The sequence below is a fragment of the Macaca fascicularis genome, chromosome 15 (assembly GCF_037993035.2).
Source record: "Macaca fascicularis isolate 582-1 chromosome 15, T2T-MFA8v1.1".
NCBI classification, from domain to species: Eukaryota; Metazoa; Chordata; class Mammalia; order Primates; family Cercopithecidae; genus Macaca; species Macaca fascicularis.
Window position 1 is genome coordinate 126050860 of NC_088389.1, and position 23274 is coordinate 126074133.

The window sequence follows — 23274 nt, forward strand, 5'->3', positions numbered from 1 at the left end:
TATTGAGCTCCCCAACTGTATTCTATCAATCCATTTATTCATCAAGCATAACCTGACTACCTGTTATGTAGCAGACATTTTGTACTCTCTCTCAGGACCCCTCCATACTTAAAAACTTTATGTTGGGCCGGACGCGGTGCCTCATGCCTGTAATCCTAGCACTTTGGGAGGCTGAGGTGGGTGGATCACGAGGTCAGATCGAGACCATCCTAGCTAACACGGTGAAACCCCATCTCTACTAAAAATACAAAAAACTAGCCAGGCATGGTGGTGGGTGCCTGTAGTCCCAGCTACTCAGGAGACTGGAGTGAACCCGGGAGGCAGAGCTTGCAGTGAGCCGAGATCATGCCACTGCACTCCAACCTGGGCGACAGAGGGAGACTCTATCTCAAAACAAAAAACCAAAAAACTTTGTTTACATGTTCTGCCTGAGCAAGATGAGTGTATCGGGGGAACCCACCACCAATATTTCAACATAGGTTCTTTCTATTTTCTCTAAGTGTCGGCCAGTCTGAGAAATAAAGAGAAAGAGTATAAGGAGAGGAATTTTACAGCTGGACCACCAGGGGTGACATCACATATCTGAGCCGCAAAACCAGCAAATTTGTGTTAAGGATTTCAAAAAGCCGGGGGTGTACAAACGGGGAGTAGGTCACAAAGATCACATGTCTCAGGGCAAAAAAGGAGAACAAAGATCACATGCTTCTGAGGAAACGGCAAGGACAAAAGCAAAGATCACAAGGCAAAGGGCACAATTAGAATTACTGATGAGGGTCTATGTTCAGCTGTGCATGTATTGTCTTGATAAACATCTTAACCGAAAATAGGGTTTGAGAGCAGAGAACTGGTCTGACCTCAAATTTACCAGCATGGGATTTTTCCCCACCCTACTAAGCTTGAGGGTACTGCAGGAGACCAAGGCATGTTTCAGTCCTTATCTCAACTGCATAGGACAGACACTCCCAGAGCGGCCATTTATAGACCTCCCCCCAGGAATGCAATTCTTTTCCCAGAGTATTAATTATCAATATTCCTTGATAGGAGAAGAATTTAGCGATATCTTCCCTACTTGCATGTCCACTTATTTATACACTCTCTGCAAGAAGAAAAATATGGTTCCATTTTGCCTGACCCTGCAGGCAGTCAGACCTTATGGTTGTCTTCCCTTGTTCCCTGAAAATCGCTGTTATTCTATTCTTTTTCAAGGTGCACTGATTTAATATTGTTCAAACACACATGTTTTACAATCAGTTTGTACAGTTAACACAATAGTGGTCCTGAGGTGATGTACATCCTCAGCTTACGAAGCTAACAGGACTAAGAGATTAAAGTAAGACAGGCATCAGAAATTAAAAAACCATTAATTCTGGGATCTGATAAATATCCATATTAAAATGAAATCTTCACAATTTATGATCAGAGATTGCAGTAAAGACAAGCATAAGAAATTATAAGAGTATTATTAGGGAAGTGATAAATGTCCATGAAATCTTCACAATTTATATTCCTCTGCCGCAGCTCCAGCCGATCCCTCGATTCGGGGTCGCTGACTTCCCACAACATCTCTCCCTTTCTTTTTATATAAATGTGCCATGGCAATGAAGGCTTGTTTGTTCTCTTGGTTTTTACGCAGGATTCTTTGACTGGTCCGGCACATAAAAACAAGCAGATTAAACAGGGAAACATAATTCCAAAATTTACTACAGTGGAGCCCCCAATAGACTTAATCCAAGTCATGGGGTTTAGTCCAGAAAGAATTTCTGCCACCTGATCTAATGACTCAGCTCCAGGCACAATGGATAAATGAGCTTGAGAGGTTTCAAAAATTTGTTTCTTTAATCTGGTTATGTCCAAGGATAAATTATCTTCCCTACCCAGAAGATGTCCTTTGACCATTTCCCATGCATGATCAGTCTCATTGTAGGAATATGGTGTGATACAGAAATCAGAAGTATTCCAATCTCTCTGCATTTGCATGCGATGTTTGAGACTCACTACCCAATCTCCAAGCCAAATGACAGACTGTCTTAAATCATTAATTTGATTAGCTAATTTTTGATCAATGCCTTGTTGAGAATTCCACATTTGGGTGGAATTGGCTTGGCAATCATTAAAAAAATGAGCTGTTTGAATAGATTGATGTAACACCATTCCAGCAGTGGTGGCCAGTGCAGTGACTGAAATTAGGCCCACGATCACAGTGATTAAAGTGAAAACAAATCTCTTAGATCTTTTGAGAATTCTGTGTAACACTTCATTAATTAAATGTACTGAGGGGGAAGATTCCCAAGGTCTGGGCAAAGTAAACGGTATCCAGATTCCTTCTCAAGCTTGAACCAACATTACACTTTTTCTGGAGTCAAAATGGGAGTTAACATAAGTGTATAAATGACAATTAATGCATTGGACAGTTTGATTTCCAAATTTTGATATTTCCCACTAACAGCATGTAAGGAGGCTTAACACAACTCTGTATAGGGATAGTAAGGTTGGAGGTGAACAAAGCAGAATGTCTGAATCTACGTTGATACTGAGGGAGAGGGGCAGCAGTGGCAATGCCCAATATTCTGCGCGATAAAGAAGCAATCCAAGATGCCCAGGGATGCCGAAGAAGTAGAGCGGCATACCTGGGTCAAGAAGAATTATCATAATGCCAGTTGGAGTCCCATAAAGGAGGATTGGCATCAAAAAGAGGAAAAGCATTGAAAGGTGATTTATCATGGGGTTCAGAATCATGGACGCAAGGGGCAGTAACAGGACAACAGACAGAAAAGTTTCCCCTTCCCATACTTGCAATCCAGACATGGCAATAGCCAATTTCCAAAGTTCTGGGTGTTCTGGGCTCAGAATGGGGAATATCATACGAGGCCTCGGGGAGGTAATGCCCTTATCTTCCCATGTTAAGGGAAAGAATGAGGTGAACCTCCTATGCTAAGTAGGATGATAATCCTTGTCCTCCCAATTGTCCTCCCAGGCATTCCCTTCTGCCAGAGGAGCAATTGTTTTTTAAATAGCCGTTTGGTGCCCAGTCTATTACTAAACAATATGAGTCATTTTTTAATACTACTACATGTGAGTTAACACAATCTTCCCAAATTAAAGTTTTAGATGGGTCCTCAAAATTTTTAGGACATGGTTTTCCAGCAGGTTTATATTGAAAGTATGAGGTATCTCCTATTACTCCCTGTTTCATTTGTCTTAAAGGAGAAAGGGAGAGGTCAGAGACCAAATGTCCCAGTTCCTCTGTAGCTAATCTTTCCTGAAGATAAGCAGCCCAGACTTGAGTTTCTAGATGGATACAACCAGGTGCATGTCCAAGGCACAGAGGGGAGTATTTGTAACCCATAGTAACATTAAATCCAGTGCCGCCTTCTCCTGGCTGAGTGGGGCAATGGTCATCTGTAGCTCCAGGCATCCACACACTATCGTTAGCATAGATTTCCGCAGAAGCATCTGTCCAGGTGAGAGGTTGAATAAGTGGAGGAAAAGGTACAGAAGCCCAATAAGAATAATTTTGTGTAGCAGGTAAATCAGTGTGAGGGGAAACTGGTGAGACAGAAAGTATAAGGAAGAGAACCATTAAATGAAACCTACTGTAAGCGAGATCCAGTGCTGAAGGAGGAAGAGAAGAACAAAGGGATGTTATTTTCAGGCTAATAGAAATAGTGAGATTTTTAGGTTTAGAAGTGGAATTTTTTAGAGGGGTCTCCATTATCATTAGGGAGGAATGAACCAGACCCATTTTGATTTGGCCTGCCAGTTTTTGAGGAGTCGGCACAGATCTCACCATGTATGAGGGTAGTCTCTGACTTGGATGTCTTTTCCCTGTGGTTTTCATTGTCAGTATTCACATGAAGTTTAAGTCTCCTAGTGGGCACCCAGACAGGGGATTGATGATCTCCTGGTGAAACACAAGCATATCCTCTTCCCTATGTTATAATTGTTCCAAGTTCCCAGGTATTGGTTTGGGAGTTTTTCTGTAACACTGGCTTGCCTTCATTTAAGGAGAATTTTTTGCCTGTATAATGGTGTTCAGCTGCAATCAGAGTATTGTCTTTAGGAACATTTAGAAAGTTTAAAGTAAACACTGCTAAATGTAATTGGGAGTGGGGAGTGGTCAAATTATGCTTTTGCTGTTCAGACTGTTTGGACAATTGAGTTTTTAAGGTGCGATTTGCTCATTCTACCACAGCCTGTCCCTGAAGATTGTAAGGGATTCTGGTGATATGGGAAATTCCCCATTGTTGCATAAATAAATCTAAAGCCTTACTAACATATCCAGGGGCGTTGTCTTTCTTTATTTGATATGGAAGCCCAATAACTGCAAAGCAAGAATACAGGGTTTTTTTTTTAACATGGGCCATGCCTTCCCCTGTTTGGCAAGTAGCCCAGATAAAACCTGAGAAAGTGTCTACAGAAACATGTACATATGAAAGTCTGCCAAAGGAGCTAACATGAATCACAATTTGCCATAAATCATTAGGAGTTAGGCCTTTGGGATTAACACCAGGTTCTTGATTTGGAAGTACAAAAACTTGGCACTGAGGGCAACAGTGGACGATAAGCTTAGCCTCCTTCCAGGTGATAGCAAATTTTTATTTTAATCCAGCAGCATTGACATGAGTGAGATTATGGAACTCCTGAGCTTCTTGGGTTGCAAAAGAGACCAAATAGTTGACCTTGTGGTTACCAACAGACATAGGTCTCGGTAAAGTGGTATGAGATCTAATATGTGTAATATAGAGAGGGTGTCTACGTTGGCGAACCGCCTGTTGTAACCTTGAAAATAAAGAAGCCAATTCAGAATTATCAATATGTTTGATAGTAGCAGTTTCTATATTTTCAGTGGCATGTACAACATAAGCAGAATCAGAGACAATATTTAAAGGTTTGGGGAAATCCTGTAAGGCAATAATTACGGCAATTAACTCTGCCTTTTGAGCAGAGGTATAAGGGGTAGAAATAAGCTTGTCTGTAGGACCCGCACAACCAGCATTTCCGTTACTCAAGCCATCAGTGAACACTGTAACGGCCTCAGGAATGGGCTGATCTGTGGTCAGTCGAGGGACCACCCAAAAAATCATTTTTATAAAATCAAACAATTTGTTTTTTGGATAATGATGGTCAATAACACCGATAAAATCAGCCAAGTGAATTTGCCACAGTATGGAATGTTGAAAAGTGGCCTGGACTTCAAGCCGATTTAAAGGAACCACAATTAAATTCGGATCGAATCTGGAAATTTTAAGTATTCTACACTGAGCTTGTCCAATTAGGGTGGCCATTTGGTCCAGATAAACAGATAAAGTTTTTGACACAGAATGAGGAAGAAAACAGCAGTCCACTAAATCATTATGTTGAACTATTAGTCCAGTAGGGGAGTGCAATGAAGCAAAAACCAGAAGCTGAAAAGGCTGGGATGGCTGTACCCTAGACAACTGGGCAGTTTGGATTCTTTCCTCTATGAATTCCAGTTCTAGTGAAGCCTCAGGGGTCAAAGTCCTGGGATTGTGGAGATTGGAATCTCCCCGCAGCATAGAAAACAACTTAGATAGCACATAGGTTGGAATGCCTAAAGTAGGTCTTAAATAATTAATGTTACCTAAAAGTTTTTGGAAATCGTTTAAGGTTTTCAAAGAATCTCTCCTAACCTGAACCTTTTGGGGTTGAATATATTGTTTATCAACCACCATTCCTAAATATTGAACAGGAGTGGTCCGTTCAATTTTATCCTGAGCGATGTGTAATCCAGCCTCTTACACGATGGCTCAAAAATTGATAACAGTCAATTGATTCTTTATCAGTGGGGGCAGCAATTAAAATATCATCAATATAATGAAGAATATAGGCCTGGGGAAATTGAGCTCAAACTGGTGAAAGCACCTGTCCAACATAAAGTTGGCAGATGGTAGGGCTATATAGCATTCCCTGAGGAAGTACTTTCCTCTGATAATGAGCTGCAGGCTCCTGATTATTGATAGATGGTACAGTAAAGGCAAATTTTTCACAATCCGATTTATGTAAAGCAATATGAACAAAACAATCTTTAAGATCAATGACTATGAGAGGCCAATTCTTAGGTATTCAAGCAGGGCAGGCATGCCAGTTTGGATGGCTCCCATAGGTTTGATTACCACATTAATGGCCCTTCAATCAATTACCATCCACCACTTGCCTGATTTCTCTTTTTACTAGAAACACAGGAGAATTCCAGGGGAAAAGAGAAGGTTCCACATTTCCAAGTTGTAACTGTTCAGAAACCAATCGAGTTAAAGCCTCCAGTTTTTCTTTAGAGAGCGGCCACTGGTCAATCCAAACAGGTGTTTCCGATTTCCATTGTAAAGGAGTAGGATTAGGAGGCGTGGCCGTGGCCACCATTAAAGAGGATAACCTAAACCAGCCCTGTCTTCTTTTACAGTAACTGAGAGAGGTTTAGTAATTCCGTTATGTTTTGGACCGAGACTGAATCCGGGAACAAACCCCATGTTTTCCATTATATGTTGACTGGGAGCACTATAAGAGTTATGTGGAATATTAATTTCAGCCCCCCATTGTGCCAGCACGTCTCTATCCCAAAGATTAATGAGGATTGGCGTGATATAAGGCTGAATTGCACCCTTTTGACCATCAGGGTCAGTGCAAGGTAAGATAAATGTGCTCTGGTGAACTTCATCAGCTTTTCCAACACCTTCTAGTCCCATGTTAGCAGGCTGTTTAAGCCGGAAGGAAGGCCATAAATTAGAGGAAATAATAGAAACATCAGCACCAGTGTCTACTAGGCCCTCAAACTTTTTTCCTTGAATGTATATGGTGCAAGTAGGCCATTGTTTGGAAATTACATTAATCCAATAAGCGGCCTTTTCACAACCAGAGCCCATCCCAGGGCCCGTGTCTCCTTTGTTTAAAACAACATTAGGTAGTAAAAGTAATTGAGCAATTGACTCACCAGCTGAAATGGAAACAGGAACCTTGGCAGACACGATGAGTTTAATCTCATCAGAGGAATCAGAATTCATGAGACTAGTATGAATGCTGATTCCTTTAGCAGAGGTGGATGCCCTACCTAACAGCAGGCCCACCAAACCTTGAGATAAAGGGCCAGTGACCCCATGGGGACAATTAAAGGCAAAGAATTAGGTAGTAAATTTAGAGGAATGGTACTACAGAGATCGACCACCCTACCCCTACTGTGGAGGTGGACTAGCATTGTACTGAGACAGAAGAGGCTGGGACCCATCTGAATTAGCTGTAGGTAAATTTGTTTGTGCTGGGGGCTGCGTTGGGACCGCTTGAAGGGGAAACGCAACATTGGTCTGAGTCTGAGGTGTCCCATTTGATATTGGGGCCTGGGACTGGCCCTGCTTCCCATTTCCATGGTTCTGTGGCAAGGGATTTCCATCTATGTCATACTTAGAGCAGCAAGTACTTGCCCAATGTTTACCTTTGCAACAAGGTGGGCAAACAGTAGCAGCAGCATTTGGCCGTGTTTGTTGAGCTGGCTCCAAAGTTAAAAACTTTGAAGTTTTTAACAGAATAGCTTTGTAGGTCTCTGATCCAATGCCTTCACAAGCTTAATATATGCAGGGAACACCTTGTGATCAGGTAAATTTTGTTGTTGGATGGAATGCATGGCCATTTTACACTCATGGTTCACATTCTCAAAAGCTAACATATGAAGGAGAATACCTTGAGCACACTCATCAGAGACAGATTTTTCAACAACATCTTGTAATTTAGCCCAAAAAATCAGGATATAATTCACTGTGACCCTGTTTAACAGTAATAAAAGAAACAAGAGCTTGGCCTGGGGTGCATAATTTATCCCAAGCTCTCATACACACCTTTGTTACTTGTTCCATGGTGACAGCATCAAAGCCTAATTGGGCAGAAGTATCAGAGTAATTATCAAAGCCTGTGAGCTGAGCCTTGGTAATTAGAATGCCATCAGCCCAATTTATCTGAGCCTGCAGATGGGCCTCCTCTGACCACCAGGTACAGAATTGTAAATGCAGAGACAGGGTTAGAACAGCTTTTGCCCAAAGGTCCCAGTCTAGAGGAAGCAAAATGACATCAGTACAAAGAGTCTATAATACCATTTTAACATATGAAGAAGTAGGACCATACTGGGTACAAGCATCCTTGAATTCTTTTAAAAAGGTACAATTGAGCAGCACATATTGATGTACTTGTAGGCCGTGAGCATCAGGAGGTTCCAGCACGACTGTATAAGCCTGCACATTTAATCCACTTGTTTCTTCGTTTTGGCGAAATAAGCATTGAATGGAAGTTTCAAGAGCAGGCACATGAGATGGAGTTGGCATAGAAGTGACAGGAAAAGCATGAGTAGATAAGGGAAACTGAGGTTGAGGAGGTTGGACAGGTATGAGAGTGTGAGAAAGGGGCATTGGAGGAGCAGAAGAGGCAGAAGTATACTAGTGATTACTGGCGTCCATGTGAGAAGAAGGGTACAGAGAAGAAGATTGAGTGGATGGCAAAGTGACCAGTTGAGGGACCGAAATGACAGGAGGGTGAGGGGCTGCGATGGATGGGGGAGGGCCTGCAGAATTACAGGTAAATTGTAGTTTGGTCCTGGAGCCATTAGGCGACTCCAGAGGCAAATGCTGCAAAGGTTTGAAGAGGGAAGAATTAGCATATATATGGTCCCTGACTGTCCAAATTGGGGCCATGGGAGTTTCAAGTACTGGCTCTTCGTGAAAATAAATAAGATCATCAGGGGGTGACATTAAGACAAAGTCACTGGAGTTAGATATTGAATTCTCAACATTATCAGGTGGGGGAGGAGTAGGCGAAGGGAGAGGCTGAGCAGACAATGAAGGCTGTGTGGGAGAGGTAAGCTGAGGAAGAAGTAGAGGGTCGCCAGATTCAGAAAGCTGTGGTAACTGCAGGGGATCACGGGATTGTTATGTCATTAGGATGGCACATACCAATGTCCAATCACCCCAAACAGTGATGGGAACATAATTTCCTGTTGGGACCAGTTCCCGGAATGTTGCACCAACACGATCCCATAGTTCCACATCTAGCATTCCCTTTTCAGGAAACCAAGGACAGTGTTCTTCCACTGCCCTGAATAGGGTGACCATATTTTCCATTGGTACGTGACCACCTCCCGGTTTCAACAGGAGTTTAATATAGCAGAGATAAGCATAATGTTTAGACTCCATGTGACCCATAGTTACCCTGGAGAATACACAGACAACTCACCAATCGTCAGGGAGCCAAACAAGCGTTTCTGTGGACTGAACCAATGAACGTTTCTCCACACCTACCAAAGGGAATCGGGTTCCCACATGCACTTAGGAAAAATTAAAACCACATTGGAGCACCAGATATCAAGGGAACCTGCCCCAATATTTCAATGTAGGTTCTTTCTATTTTCCATAAGTGTCGGTTGGTTTGAGAAATAAAGAGAAAGAGTACAAAGAGAGGAATTTTACAGCTGGGCCGCTGGGGGTGAAATCACAAGTCGGTAGGTCCATGATGCCCACCTGAGCCACAAAACCAGCAAGTTTTCATTAAGGATTTCAAAAGGGGAGGGGGTGTACAAACAGGGAGTAGATCACAAAGATCACAGGTCTCAGGGCAAAAAAGGAGAACAAAGATCACATGCTTCTGAGGAAACAAGGCAAGGACAAAAGCAAAGATCACAAGGCAAAGGGCAAAATTAGAATTACTGATGAGGGTCTATGTTCAGCTGTGCATGTATTGTCTTGATAAACATCTTAAACAGAAAACAGGATTCGAGAACAGAGAACCGGTCTGACCTCAAATTTACCAGGGCAGAATTTTTCCCCAACCTAGTAAGCCTGAGAGTATTGCAGGAGACCAGGGAGTATTTCAGTCCTTATCTCAGCTGCATAGGACAGACACTCCCAGAGCGGCCATTTATAGACCTCCCCCCCAAGGAATGCAACTCTTTTCCCAGAGTATTAATTATCAATATTCCTTGCTAGGAAAAGAATTTAGTGATATCTTCCCTACTTGCACGTCCATTTATAGGCTCTTTGCAAGAAGAAAAATATGACTCTATTTTGCTCGACCCTACAGGCAGTCAGACTTTATAGTTGTCTTCCCTTGTTCCCTGAAAATCACTGTTATTCTGTTCTTTTTCAAGGTGCACTGATTTCATATTGTTCAAGCACACGTTTTACAATCAATTTGTATAGTTAACACAATAATGGTCCTGAGGTGACGTACATCCTCAGCTTACAATAGCAGGATTAAGAGGTTAAAGTAAGACAGGTATAAGAAATTATAAAAGTATTAATTTTGGGAACTGGTAAATGTCCATATTAAAATGAAATCTTCAAAATTTATGTTCAGAGATTGCAGTAAAGACAGGCATAAGAAATTATAAGAGTATTATTAGGGAAATGATAAATGTCCATGAAATCTTCACAATTTATGTTCCTCTGCCACGGCTCAAGCCGGTCCCTCCGTTTGATGTCCCTGACTTCCTGCAATGTGAGAGATTTAAAGTAGGAATAGTAGGACTTAATCTCATTGAAACTTTTGCTCCCTCCTTTCAAGCAAAAGCATTTCTGAAGGTAGAAAACAGTAAGAGATAACCTTTAACTGCCCTTTTCAAAATGTATCAGTCTTAAATACTAATATTAATCATTGGAAAATCTGATTTGCATATATTCTGTAAATCTAAGTGTTGACTAAAATGAGCCATACCCGTTCATCTCAATCATTAGTTTCCTTTACCTTCACATTTTAAAAAATCAAAGTAAGAAATAATTTGTTTAAAGAAAACATGTTGTTCAGTGCTCTTTCCCCATGGTACTTTTAGGAATTAAAATGTATTTAAGTGCCACTTAGATGCCTAGAACTGCCCTAGACCTGCTGTGTACACCATATTCTACTTAATGTAAGACCTCATGGATTGTGTGATACCCTACTATTTTCTATATTAGTAAGATGATTTTTTAAATGCTACCAATTATAGTTATAGAAAGTTATGAATTATAAATGCCATTCCAATATCAGATACACTAAAATGTGACCTAACCTTTAATTCATCCTGCAGAAAAGCAATAATTGTATCATTTCACTTAACTAAAATGTTTTTGTTAAGTAATAGTAATAGTAATAATTATAACATCTGGCTGGGTGCATGGCTCACACCTGTCCTTCCAGAACTTTGGAAGGCTGAGGTGGTAAGTTCCCATAATGCCAGGAGTTTGAGACCAGCCTGGGCAGCAAAGTGACATTCCTGCTCTACAAAAACTTTTTTTAAATTAGCTGATCATGCTGGTGCGCTCTTGTGGTCCCAGCTACTCAGGAGGCTGGGGCAGGAGGATTGCTTAAGCCTATGAGTTCCAGGCTTCAGTGAGGTATAAATACACCATTGCACTCCAGCCTGGGCAACAGAGCAAGACTCTGTCTCAACAAACAAAAATCTAACAGTTATTGAGTTGTTTGTTCTGGAAATGGTTCTAAATGCTTTACATAGATTCTCATTTAAGCATCATAATGGTATCCTGTGAGCTAGCTGCCGTTGTCATCTTTATTTTGTTAATGAGGAAACTGAGGCACAGAAAGTCTAAGCAATAGCTGGTATGTGACTGAGTTCAAAGTAGAACTCAAGCCATAGTTGAACTGAATCTAGACACCAAGCTTATTCTATCCAAATAGGCTGCTGTTTCATTAAGGTAGGGAGCAGTAAGAGCTAATAAATATTGTATTTTCTTCAAAAGAAAATTATTTGTTTTGAAGACAGAGGAATAACATGCTATTCAATGTTTACAATTACATGAACCAGGGTAGGTTTTGAGATACTGCACTGCAATTTCCTGAAATCTCCTATCACTCTCATAGGACTGTTCTACATTTTGCATGTGTCCATGGCCATATAGAAGTGGTTACTCTCTTGCTGAGGAGAAGATGCCAGATCGACATCTATGACAGACTTAACAGGACACCTTTAATGAAGGTATATAGTAGCCAACTCTTTCAGCATGAAATGGATTTGATTTAAATACTTAGAGTTAAAATGAATTTATCTCATTTAAATATAACTAGTTGGTGAAACGTGTGGAATATGTATTTTGAATTCTTAGAATTTATAGTCTAATTTTTTATCTAACACCAATAGGCTGTACATTGCCAGGAAGAGGCTTGTGCCATTATTCTCCTGGAACGTGGCGCCAATCCAAACATTAAGGATATCTACGGCAACACTGCTCTCCATTATGCTGTGTATAATAAGGGGACTTCACTGGCAGAGAAACTGCTTTCCCACCATGCAAATATTGAAGCACTAAATGAGGTATAGATCAATCAACTTTCTTTTCAAAATGTTTAACATTGACATAGTTAAGAGTCAGTTTTTCATATTTGGAACTCAAGTGTTCCTGAATGAAAACATTTTGAAATAACTTAATTGTCTAAAATTTTACTTTAAATATTGATACTTTTAAAGAAGCATTAGAGGGCACAGCTATTTTAATGCACTTATGGGAAATATTTATGAATTTGTTAAGGTAAAACTTCTCTTCAAGTATTTGTTTCCTACCCGAGGTGTATTTTTTTTTCTAATTAGTATTAAAAAATCACAGGAAAAAAATTACTCTGGAAAGAGGCCTTATCTTAAAACTCAAAACTAAAGCAACTTACAATAAATGGAAGTCTTGCTGCTGCTAACAGTTTTCTTAAAAAAAAAAAAAAAAAACTTGATGTATCTTTCATTGGCAAGGTTTAGGAGGGAAAAATTAGAAGGGGAAAGGAGAGTAATCGAAAACATGCAGGTTACTTGGAAATTAGGTAATGAGGGAAAATGCCAAGAAGAGGTTTTGTTTTTTAGTTTGTTGTTTTTCCAGTTTATGTATTGAGACAACATGCTCTTCAGCTTTGGGGTAATCATTTTTGGTTTGGTAAAAAGAGAGATTGAAACTTGCATGAAGATTAATTCTTAGAGGACTCTGAGGAAACCAGATTGGCAGTGAGTAGATGGTGATGAAGTGAGAAACACTTCAGCAAAGGGTGGAACAAGTTAGTAACTAACTTATTACCCATCCTGGCAAAAACAGCCACTTAGATAAGAGTCTAAACTCTCCTTTTAAATCTAGAATGTCTTGGTGGGAAGGTGGGAGATAAGGAGCTTATAAATAGCAAAATCAACTGGGATTCTGAGTTTACTTGTCCCTGTTATACCCACACCCAGGAAAATTAACTGTAGTTTTCATAAATAACTATCTCGTACTCTTCTCTTTCTGGCCACATCCCAACCTGATAAAGGATACTGGCCATGTGGGTGAGAGATGAAATTGAAGTGATTGTCTGCTGCAGTAATTCTCAGCTAGAATTGTGCATTACAGTGATCTGGGGAAATTTTGTTAAAAGTCTACCTGTGTAGGCTTTCCCCCTGAGGATTTTGATGTAATAGATATAATAAGTTCTGAACATGTACAGTTAAAAATATTTGTCTGAAGCTATGCACGGTGGCATGTTCCAGTAGTCCCAGCTACTCAGGGGGCTGACGTGGGAAGATTGCTTGAGTCTAGGAGTTTGAGTTCAGCCTGAGACACATAGTAAGACTCTTGTCTCTTACAACAGCAAGAGAAAAAAAAAATACCTCAGCGTTCAAATACACTCCTGATTAAGAAGCAAAGAATAGATAAGTGCAGTATATAAATTCCCGTATCTCAAAGACATAAGAAATCTCTAAAAGAGTTGGCATTTGATAGGTGCTACTTTCTTCAAAGGTCTCCTTTCCAATAACATTAGCCTGACTTATCTGTCTTTCTCTACGTTTGTGACTGGGAAGTGAAAGGAAATATCACTGGCAACAGCTCTCAGCTTACAGAATAACACTCTTTCCTTCCCACCATGAATCATTCACTGCCATTCAGAGAGTCTTCAGCAATTTGCTTGTGGGTAATCTTTCAATAAGTAGAGGCTGACCCTTTCACAATTTCATGTTCCTCTGTCACCATTCTAGTGATTATGTGTCAACAAATGTTCATTACAAGTGAGATTTTCTCAATTAGATTAGTAGCAAATCCTGAACCCTTTTTTTTTTTTTTTCAGTTGAAGTTGTGTTAGGGACTATCTCAGTGTGTCTCTTAAGTTTATAGAGCTTTGGCATAATCAGGATGTCAGTTTTAAACACTGAAATCCTTGAAGTCAGTGAGAATACAATAGGAATTCTTTTAATAATTCAGTTTTCGCAGTCCTATGAACTAATTATCTATTTGGTTAGCAATCTGGGAAAATGATATACACATAGATTGAAAAATGAATAAATGTTGGGAAAATTCTTGAGGTGGGTATTATGAGTCTTAACAGCAATTTTTATTATGTATATGTCAGGACCTGAGTTTTTTTATTAAACATATGATACTAGAGAAAGAAAACGTTCCACTTGCAAATACTTGGTTTATACACAATCATTTAGTAACACATTCATAGCAAATATAAAAACACAAGGGCTAGAGTCTAAATGTGGCACACAGATTTTTTCTTTGCCTTTTTAAATTGAGTCAACATGTTAAATTTAGTAGACTCATGCAGAAATATGGACCTCGGGCTTAAGAATCAAATCTGGTGTCCCCTGAACCGCATCACTTTTTGGTCTGCTGTGCAGACGTTGTCCTGTGTAGGAGGCACATATTCTCCAGTTTCCTACTTCACTTACTTAGGTAACTCCTTCATCTTTATAAGTATTTGAGTTTACAATTCCTTTTTTATAGTATATTTCCATAACGATTTCGAGGTTTTCAAAACAGCATATATTGGTTCATAATATATAGTCTATAGTTTATATAAATCCCTCAATTATAGACTTGAATTTTAGAATTCAGAAGTTTTTTTTAACTCTTTTTAAATATATATACCACAAATAGTCATCTGCTCATGAGAATGCCTAGAAGCCTTTTTAGGTCATTCCTGCTGAGAAGTGGATAGATTATAAATATTGCAGACATTATATCTTTCTTCTCAGCAATGTCCCTTAAAAATGCAAGTGACTTATTGGCTTTTATTATGCTCGAAATAAGCCCTATACATCAGTATTAGAACTTTTATTGATAAGCCATTGTATTTTTATTTCTGACTTATATTTTGCCTAAAGTAAAAAAAAAAAAAAAAAAAAAAAAAAAGTTAAATAGCAATTTAAATGGAAACCAATACAAATGGATTTAAAAAGTAAAGTTGCATTAGCATCCCAGGATTATCATTATAATTGAGAATAGAATTTCTTACTGACCTTTGCTTTTTAATATTTATTTTCAAAAAGTTTTAACTGGTCTTTCTTACATAGAACATACTGAGCTTTCTAATAGTTAAGATAAAAATTTATCCTCTTGTATTAGGAAAAATCCCATGGCCTATTTAATGATAAGGAAAATAAGTGCATTTGAAGGCAATCTCTCTTAATTCAGAGCTCATTTCCTTGGTGATCCCTTTGGATGAGGAGTGCCTGATATTGGCATCCTGACACCATTGATAGAACTAAGTCAAGCAAGTTTGTGCCACCCAGAGGAAATCTCCAATTGTATTGGGAAGCTCTGGCAACTGTATCCCTGCAATTTTAGTTCCTAAAATGTTAATGTTTGCCATAAAAAATATTGTCAAGTTGAGATTAGGCAAAGTTCAAGGGATTTCTAGATTGTTGGCCATATAATACAGTTTTGTAATACTTCTCAAATGCAGATGATCATGGAATCTTTTTGTTAGGGTACAGTTCTTCTGGTAAAACAAATATTCTTTAGAATATAGCTTAAGAAATACTGCTCTAGAGATAATAATTTAGATCATTAATTTATTTTAAAAACTTAAAGTATTTGTTACTATATCTTAGGTTTTAGGGTTATAGAGAAAAAAGATACAGCCCTTGCCCTCAAGAAGCTCTTGGTTTCAGTGGGAAACAATGAAATAATTACAATGTACTGTGCTAAATGCTGAGATAGAAGCAAGGGTTTTAGGGGCTGGTAAATAAAGTGAGTTTTAGAGGTGACTGAAGTTAGCCTGGGGAGGCAGAGGAGAGGTGTTTGCAAGGCAGTGTGTGGGAAATCACAGAGGAGTGAAAAGGAAAGGACTGCTTTGCATTTACTTTATTTATTGCATGTTTAAGTTCATAGCATCTTATAGAAGATTTTTAGTTCAGTTGAGATATACATAATTTTGTGAAATATAAGTTGTTTTTGCTTTCTTACAGGAAGGAAACACTCCACTTTTGTTTGCTATAAATTCTAGGAGACAGCAAATGGTGGAATTTTTATTGAAGAACCAGGCAAATATACATGCTGTTGACAATTACAGAAGGTGCAATCGTTTTTGGGTTTTTTGCTTGTTTTTTTGTTTGTTTGTTTATTTCCTAAAAACCTGAGTGTTCTAGAGTGGTAACAGTCACGCAAGTCAGAAATGTTAATAAGTTTAGCTTATAATTATTGGCGTATAGTAAATAATTAGTTAGGTAGAAAAGCAGTTATTTGGACTGAGCAACGTAAAAAAAGACAATGTAGTAGGATTCATCTTCTCTTGTAGACTGTTATTTGTAATCTGATGTTTTTAGTTCTGTAATCTTATATTAGCTAAAGGGGTTTTGTATTTTATTAATTTTATAAAGTGTACACTTTAACTTTCAGTTTACAACTACTACCATTATTGTTGTTGTTGTTGTTGTTGTTGTTGCTGTTGTTTTCAGCCTGCAGATAGCTCCTACTTATTTGACCCCTAGCTGACTTTGAATTACAATATATCAGACTAGAAAAGCAATGGGGAAATCTTCATCTAAATCTTTCCCTACTTTAGATAAGTGACCTCAGCACAGTTTCTTGGCCATCGAAGGACTATAAATTAGTAACTTGTATTATGTCATACCTCAATGGGACAAGAAGCTTCCTTGTTGTCCCTGCCTTTTAGCCTTGGTGGTAATTTACCAAGATGAACACTTGAGCACCCAAGATGCTTATACACATAAGCTAGTACATGTAAATGGTTATTATGTCTATCCTGACAGGCAAGATATGAAATTGGTAAAGTGTATCCAATTTGCTAATTAAATATCTTTATTAAAGTTCTTGAGTGCTGTTATTTCTTTATATTAGAACAGCCCTCATGCTTGCTGTGCAGCATAACTCGTCAAGTATCGTCAGCCTCCTCCTTCAACAAAATGTAAATATCTTTTCTCAAGACATGTTTGGCCAAACTGCCGAGGATTATGCTGTTTGTTGTGATTTGAGGAGGTACGTGCTTATATGAAAAGACTGGTTAACACTAAATTAAGGCTTAAAATAATTACAAATATTGCATCTTATACATTAGGTGACAGTTCATAGTTTGGTTGAGGTAGTTTGGAATGGCCACTAGTTAGTCCACTTTTTAGCCAGAAATCAAACAGAAAGCTAGACTAGTTAGAAGTAGCAATGAGTGCACGATTCTTTCAGGACTTTTAAAGACCTTTATTCCTAGGGATCTCAGTGTTGTTTATTTTATTCCAAGTATACTCCTTATATGTGAGATATAAATAATGTCACGTCTTTTCCTTTTTTAATTTTTTTATTTTATTTTTATTTATTTATTTATTTTTTGGAACAAGGTGACTATGTTGCCGATCTTCCCGAGCTCAAGTGATTCTTCTGCCTCGGCCTCACAAACTGCTAGCCACCATGCCTGACTGACTTTTCTAATTAGTTATTGGGTCTTGAAATGTCCAGTTTAGCAGAGAATCTTGTATTATCCCCTGGGGCTATCTCCTATGCCTTCCTGCTTTGGATTTTTCAAAAAGCTAAGGGGTTCCCTAAGTCCAAGGAAGACAATCTTGCTTTACAAGTCAGAAGAAGAGGGGGAAAGGCCGTTCTAGTCATTCTGTTGTTTCCATTGATTCACTTGCTGTATTGCTGCCATTGTAACTGGTCCTGCAATCTGGTAATGATTGACTTTTGCCACCAGTATGCCCTTACCGATTCAGATCCCTCTCTCTTCATGGTGACTCATACACAGTGTCCACAGCTACAGTGCTTTTTTAGTTCATGTACATAGATAGGCTCAGCCATTGTTCCCAGCACCCTGCTCTGGCAGTGAGGCCTCCTGGCTTTACCCACACACATAGTGAATAAACTGAACTTCCCCCAACACTAAAAACCTTATCTGTAGCCCACCTCTTAGCTAGGCTACAGTGGGTTTTGTTTTTTGTTTTTTGTTTTTTGTTTTGAGACAGAGTCTTGCTCAGTCACCCAGGCTGGAGAGCAGAGTTGTGATCTCGGCTCACTGCAAGCTCCCCATCCTGGGTTCACGCCATTCTCCTGCCTCAGCCTCCTGAGTAACTGGGACTACAGGCACCTGCCACCAAGCCTGGCTAATTTTTCTTGTATTTTTAGTAGAGATGGTGTTTCACCATGCTAGCCAGGATGGTCTCGATCTCCTGACCTCATAATCCACCCGCCTTGGCCTCCCAAAGTGCTGGGATTACAGGCATGAGCCACCGTGCCCGGCCCACAGCTACAGTGTTTTTTAGTTCATGTACATAGGCTCAGCCATTGTTCTCGGCACCCTGCTCTGACAGCAAGTCCTCCTGGCTTTACCCACACACACAGTGAGTAAATTGACATTCTAACTAATACTAAAAACCTTACTTGTAGCCCACCTCCTGACTAGGCTTAGCCTATACCTTCATGGCATGTTATCCTTTGAGACCAATGTCCATCTTTTCTCTAGCAAATATTAGTTGGATTGTACTCAACAGTTAGGGATGTTCAAATAATGTTGCAGGAAGAGAGCCGAGGTCCCTTTGCCTTTTGTTGTCACATCTGTACCTTGAGGCTTTTTTCTGTCCTGTGTAGCAGCTATTGTTAGAAAGTAAAAGGCTCCACATTATCCTTCAATAGAATCGGGGGCACCAACTTGCAGTTGGCCCCACAAATAATGTGTTTCCATAATAATGAAAATCTCTCAGGCTACTCGCCTCTCTACCTCAAGTTTTTAAAATATTTTAAAATTCTACCTCACAGGAAGTCATTCAATAGAATTCTCTGTATCTAAAGTAGGTAATTTGGATTTAACAGAGCTAAGCCTCATCCATGACTCTTGAATATCCATATATAAAACAGGGCTTTATACTTGCTTCAGCAGCACATATTCTAAAATTGGATCAATACAGAACAGATAAGCATGCCTGCTGCCTAAGGATGGCACACAAATTCAGAAAGCATTCCACATGTTGCACAGTCCCCAGAAGGTCATTTGACTATTTGTTAACTAGCTTCAAGGAAACAATGTGAGTCAAACCAAAACAGGAGACACCTGATATGGAAATTGTTATTATGAACATTATAGAAGTATTCATGTAAGGTGATCTGTGAAATGAGAACACAGCTGAGTGGCATATGGGATGTTACATGCAAATATGTTGTTAGTACATGACTTGAAAATGAGGAAACATCAACTTGCATCTCTTTCATGGAACTGAAAAACAATACAAGCAAGGCTTTGTCTTGTGTGTCAGTCGGAGAGGACCCAGAAGATGCAGCCTCTAACACAGACCTGCTGACTCTGAGTTTGAGGAGGGAGGGAAGGAATGTTAGTTGTCCCAGCCAGGTTTTGACATCTAGTAGTTTTCTGCCCTTGGTGTGATTGATGAGCTCAGTAATAGGGGACAATTAGGTTATATGTTTTAATGAGATAATAATATATTTATATATAAATTTAGTTACAAGTTATGAACTAGCTAAAATGCTGTGAACTACAAGCCACAATGAATAGAACCAATAAGCAAAATTAGCACTTAATAACATTCTCTGAAAACTATGACATTTAAATATTAGAACCTATGAAAAAACACCCATCAGGTTTTATTTGAGATTCCAAAATTGTTCCAGCAATGCAGCTCAAGAATAAAATTTTCCATTGCTTTATTTCTCTGAACATTTAAACATTTTACCTCATTACATCCTCTTAACAACCTAGTGAAGTCAAGTATTAAAATCTTTGTTTTTTAGAAGAAACCATGGAGCCTAAGAGAAGCAACTGGTCTGAAAACGAAATACCTATTGGTTACAGAGCGAGGACTTACTCTGAGTGCAGGGCAGTTTCCAGGCTGTTAAGCTAACTAAAATTAATTTACTGAGCTCTGCTTTTCTCAGTTTATGTGTACTTTCTGTTTTTCTTCTTTAATTAGAAGCTTAACAAGTTTATAGAGCTTAAAATGTTAAAGTGTATTGGACATTAGAGTTCTGATATTAGCTCTGATATTGTCTGAAATGCTTTAAGAATTTAATATGTTTAGTAATTATTTTTCATATCACTATTAAAATACTAATTTTGTTACATTTATTATGCATAGCATTCAACAACAAATTTTGGAACATAAAAATAAGATGCTTAAAAATCATCTTCGAAATGACAATCAAGGTAAGACTTCTGATAGTAAATTTCTCATGTCTCTTGGTGATCTTACTGATTTTCAGAAAGCAAAATTACAGGCCAGGCATGGTGGCTCACACCTGTAATCCCAGCAGTTTGGGGAGTCAAGGCGGGTGGATCACCTGAGGTCAGGATTTTGAGACCAGCCTGGCTAACATTGTGAAACCCCATCTCTACTAAAAATACAAAAATTAGCTGGGTGTGGTGGCGGGCACCTGTAATCTGAGCTACTTGGGAGGCTGAGGCAGGAGAATCACTTGAACCCGGGAAATTGAGGTTGCAGTGAGCTGAGATTGCACCACTGCACTCCAGCCTGGATGAAAGAGCAAGGCTGTATCTCCAAAGAAAACAAAAGAAAATAACATTACATATTTTTAATCATAAAAGAGCAGTTTAAAATATATACATTTATATATATAATAATTTTTTAATTTAATTTCTTTAGTTTAGAATTGAGTTATTTAAAAAGTTAGTTCTAGCTAATTCTCAATCTCAAACAGTATTGTCTGAAAAAAATTCATTTACTTACCTATGATCCCTAAAATTCTACATTATATTTTTGTATTAATATAAGTAAGAAATTAGATTTTTAAGTTAATATGTTGCGATTTCCTCTATAATTACATTGTTACAAATTGGACTTGTTACGCAAATGGATCTTCTATTTAATTTTTATAGTAAATGGTTTATATATAGTAAATAAATGTTAATTACAGTTGATTCTTGAATATTGTGGGGGTTAGGGACTCTGATCCATGTTCAGCTGAAAATCTGAGTATAACTTGGACTCCTTCCAAACTTAATTACTAATAGACTACTGTTGACTGGAAACTTTACTGATAACATAAACAGTTGATGAACACATAATTGGTATGTGTTGCATTGTTATATACTATGCTTTTAGAATAAAGTAAGCAAGAGAAATGAAGCTGTTACAAAGAAAATCATAGAAAAGAAAAATATACTTACTATTCAAAAACATAAGTGAATCCTCCCAAAGGTCTTCATCTTTATCATCAGGTTGATTAGGCTGAGGAGGAAGAAAATGGTTGGTTTTGCTGTCTCTGGGTTGCAGAGGCTGAAGAAAAATCTGCATATAAGTGGACCCCTGCAGTTCAAACTCTTGTTGTTCAGGGTCAAGTGCGTTACACAGGAATCTGTGTCACTAAGAAAGTAACTGTCTTTAGAACTGGGAATTCAACAATCCCTTTCTGATACCATAAACAAATGGCAATAAGAACCATAAAACTGAGCCAGTGTGCACCCATACAAATAGGAGATTATTTCTGAAGATACCTACGGAATGCAGAAGACAGAAAAGTAATCCCTTCCCGAGAAGCAGAAGTTATGTTACATATTCTTATACAAACAAGGTCTACTTTTAATTTATTCACCATAAGTTGGAACCTCATGAGATAAATTCACTTCTTAGAACAAGCTGTGTTGTTTTATGTGCTGGTTAATTATCATAATAATAGTAATTTTGTTGGAACAAGATAATCTGTTACCAGGCTGGGCGTGGTGGCTCATGCATGTAATCCCAGCACATGGGAGGCCAAGGAAGGCAGATCACTTGAGGTCAGGAGTTTGAGGCCAGGCTGGCCAACATGGTGAAACCCTATCTCTACTAAAAGTACAAAAATTAGCCAGGCATGGGGGTGGGCACCCATATTCGCAACTACTCAGAAGGCTGAGGCAGGAGAATTGCTTGAACCCAGGAGGTGGAGATTGCAGTGAGCCGAGAATGTGCCGCTGCACTCCAGCCTGGGTGACAGAGCAAGATTCTATCTCAAAAAAAAGAAAAGATTAGATACTCTGTTAACCATTAGGCAAGGGATGATCATAATAAATATTCCAATAGCCAAACTCTAGGCTCAAAAAATTATAATAAAATTATAAAAATGGTTCACAATAACACAAATATAACACCTAATGCATTGTACAATCTGAACTGTATAAAGACACTGTTAATTTCATACATGTTTATCAAACCACTTCTATAAGTTAGGTTTGGCAAATTGCAGGAGACAAGGATGGAATTGACATAGCTTTTGTCTTTAAGGTGCTCATAATAGAATATAGATAACTAGTTAATTTTGTGTTTTTTCAACAGAATTTTTAAAATATTTTAATTCATTCATATACTTATCCACTTAAAAAATAACTATCATTTATCTTTTATAGACTAAGCATTTTTCCAATGTTACAAAATACATTTAAAAAATACAGTTAGGAGATTGTTATTACCACTGTTATTTATTTACCACCTTAAATAGTGCTTACTGTGTGTCCAATGTCACCTGGGAGCTTATAGTTATTATTTATTACATATGTATCATGTTCAGTATGTTCCAGGCACATTTACATTTGTGGTAATGAATGCAAGCTTCTAAAATGTGGGTAGGATTTAGGGTAAGTGTGCAGAGTGGGTGGAACTTTGCCAGGTAAGGAGGCAGAGGGATGATGCTTGGCAGAAGGAGTATCTAACAAGCTTGCATGTTTGACAGAAGCAGCAGCCACGAGGAATGAAAGTTTTAAAACACGAGGAGCAAGTTCAAAAGATAGGACACCTGAGTGAACTTTGTAGAGTTTATGAGCAGCTCAAATTTACTAGTGCAGAAAAATATATATGGAGAGCTTGGTAATGAGGTGAAACAGCTTACAGTTATTATTTATTACGTATTTCTCGTGTTCAGTGTGTGTCAGTGAAGGCAGGCTTAGGAGAGACTTTGTTGTTGGTTTACCTGTGTCTAGAAACAAGTCCAGTAAAAGACTTTTAATAGTATAGAACTGAGTGGATCTTATCCTGTGGGCCAGGGGAAGCTTCTGAGGTAGAATGCTTTTGGCTGCAGATACTAGAGGACATAACAGTGGCCAAACCATAAG

At 38.6% G+C, this 23274-nt stretch overlaps 1 protein-coding gene and 1 non-coding gene across 2 annotated transcripts in view; both read left to right on the forward strand.

The window, feature by feature from the left end:
- Nucleotides 1–23274, forward strand: part of LOC102135358 (ankyrin repeat domain-containing protein 18A) — a 69971-nt gene that overhangs the window by 8119 nt on the left and 38578 nt on the right. Inside the window, 6 exon segments of the mRNA XM_074015796.1 lie at nt 11845–11959; nt 12122–12295; nt 16184–16290; nt 17076–17213; nt 20309–20376; nt 22896–22947. Coding sequence (XP_073871897.1) covers nt 11845–11959; nt 12122–12295; nt 16184–16290; nt 17076–17213; nt 20309–20376; nt 22896–22947 — 654 coding nt within the window.
- Nucleotides 19087–19189, forward strand: LOC123569239 (U6 spliceosomal RNA). The gene has a single exon (XR_006692886.2). It is a non-coding gene; the product is annotated as a U6 spliceosomal RNA (small nuclear RNA).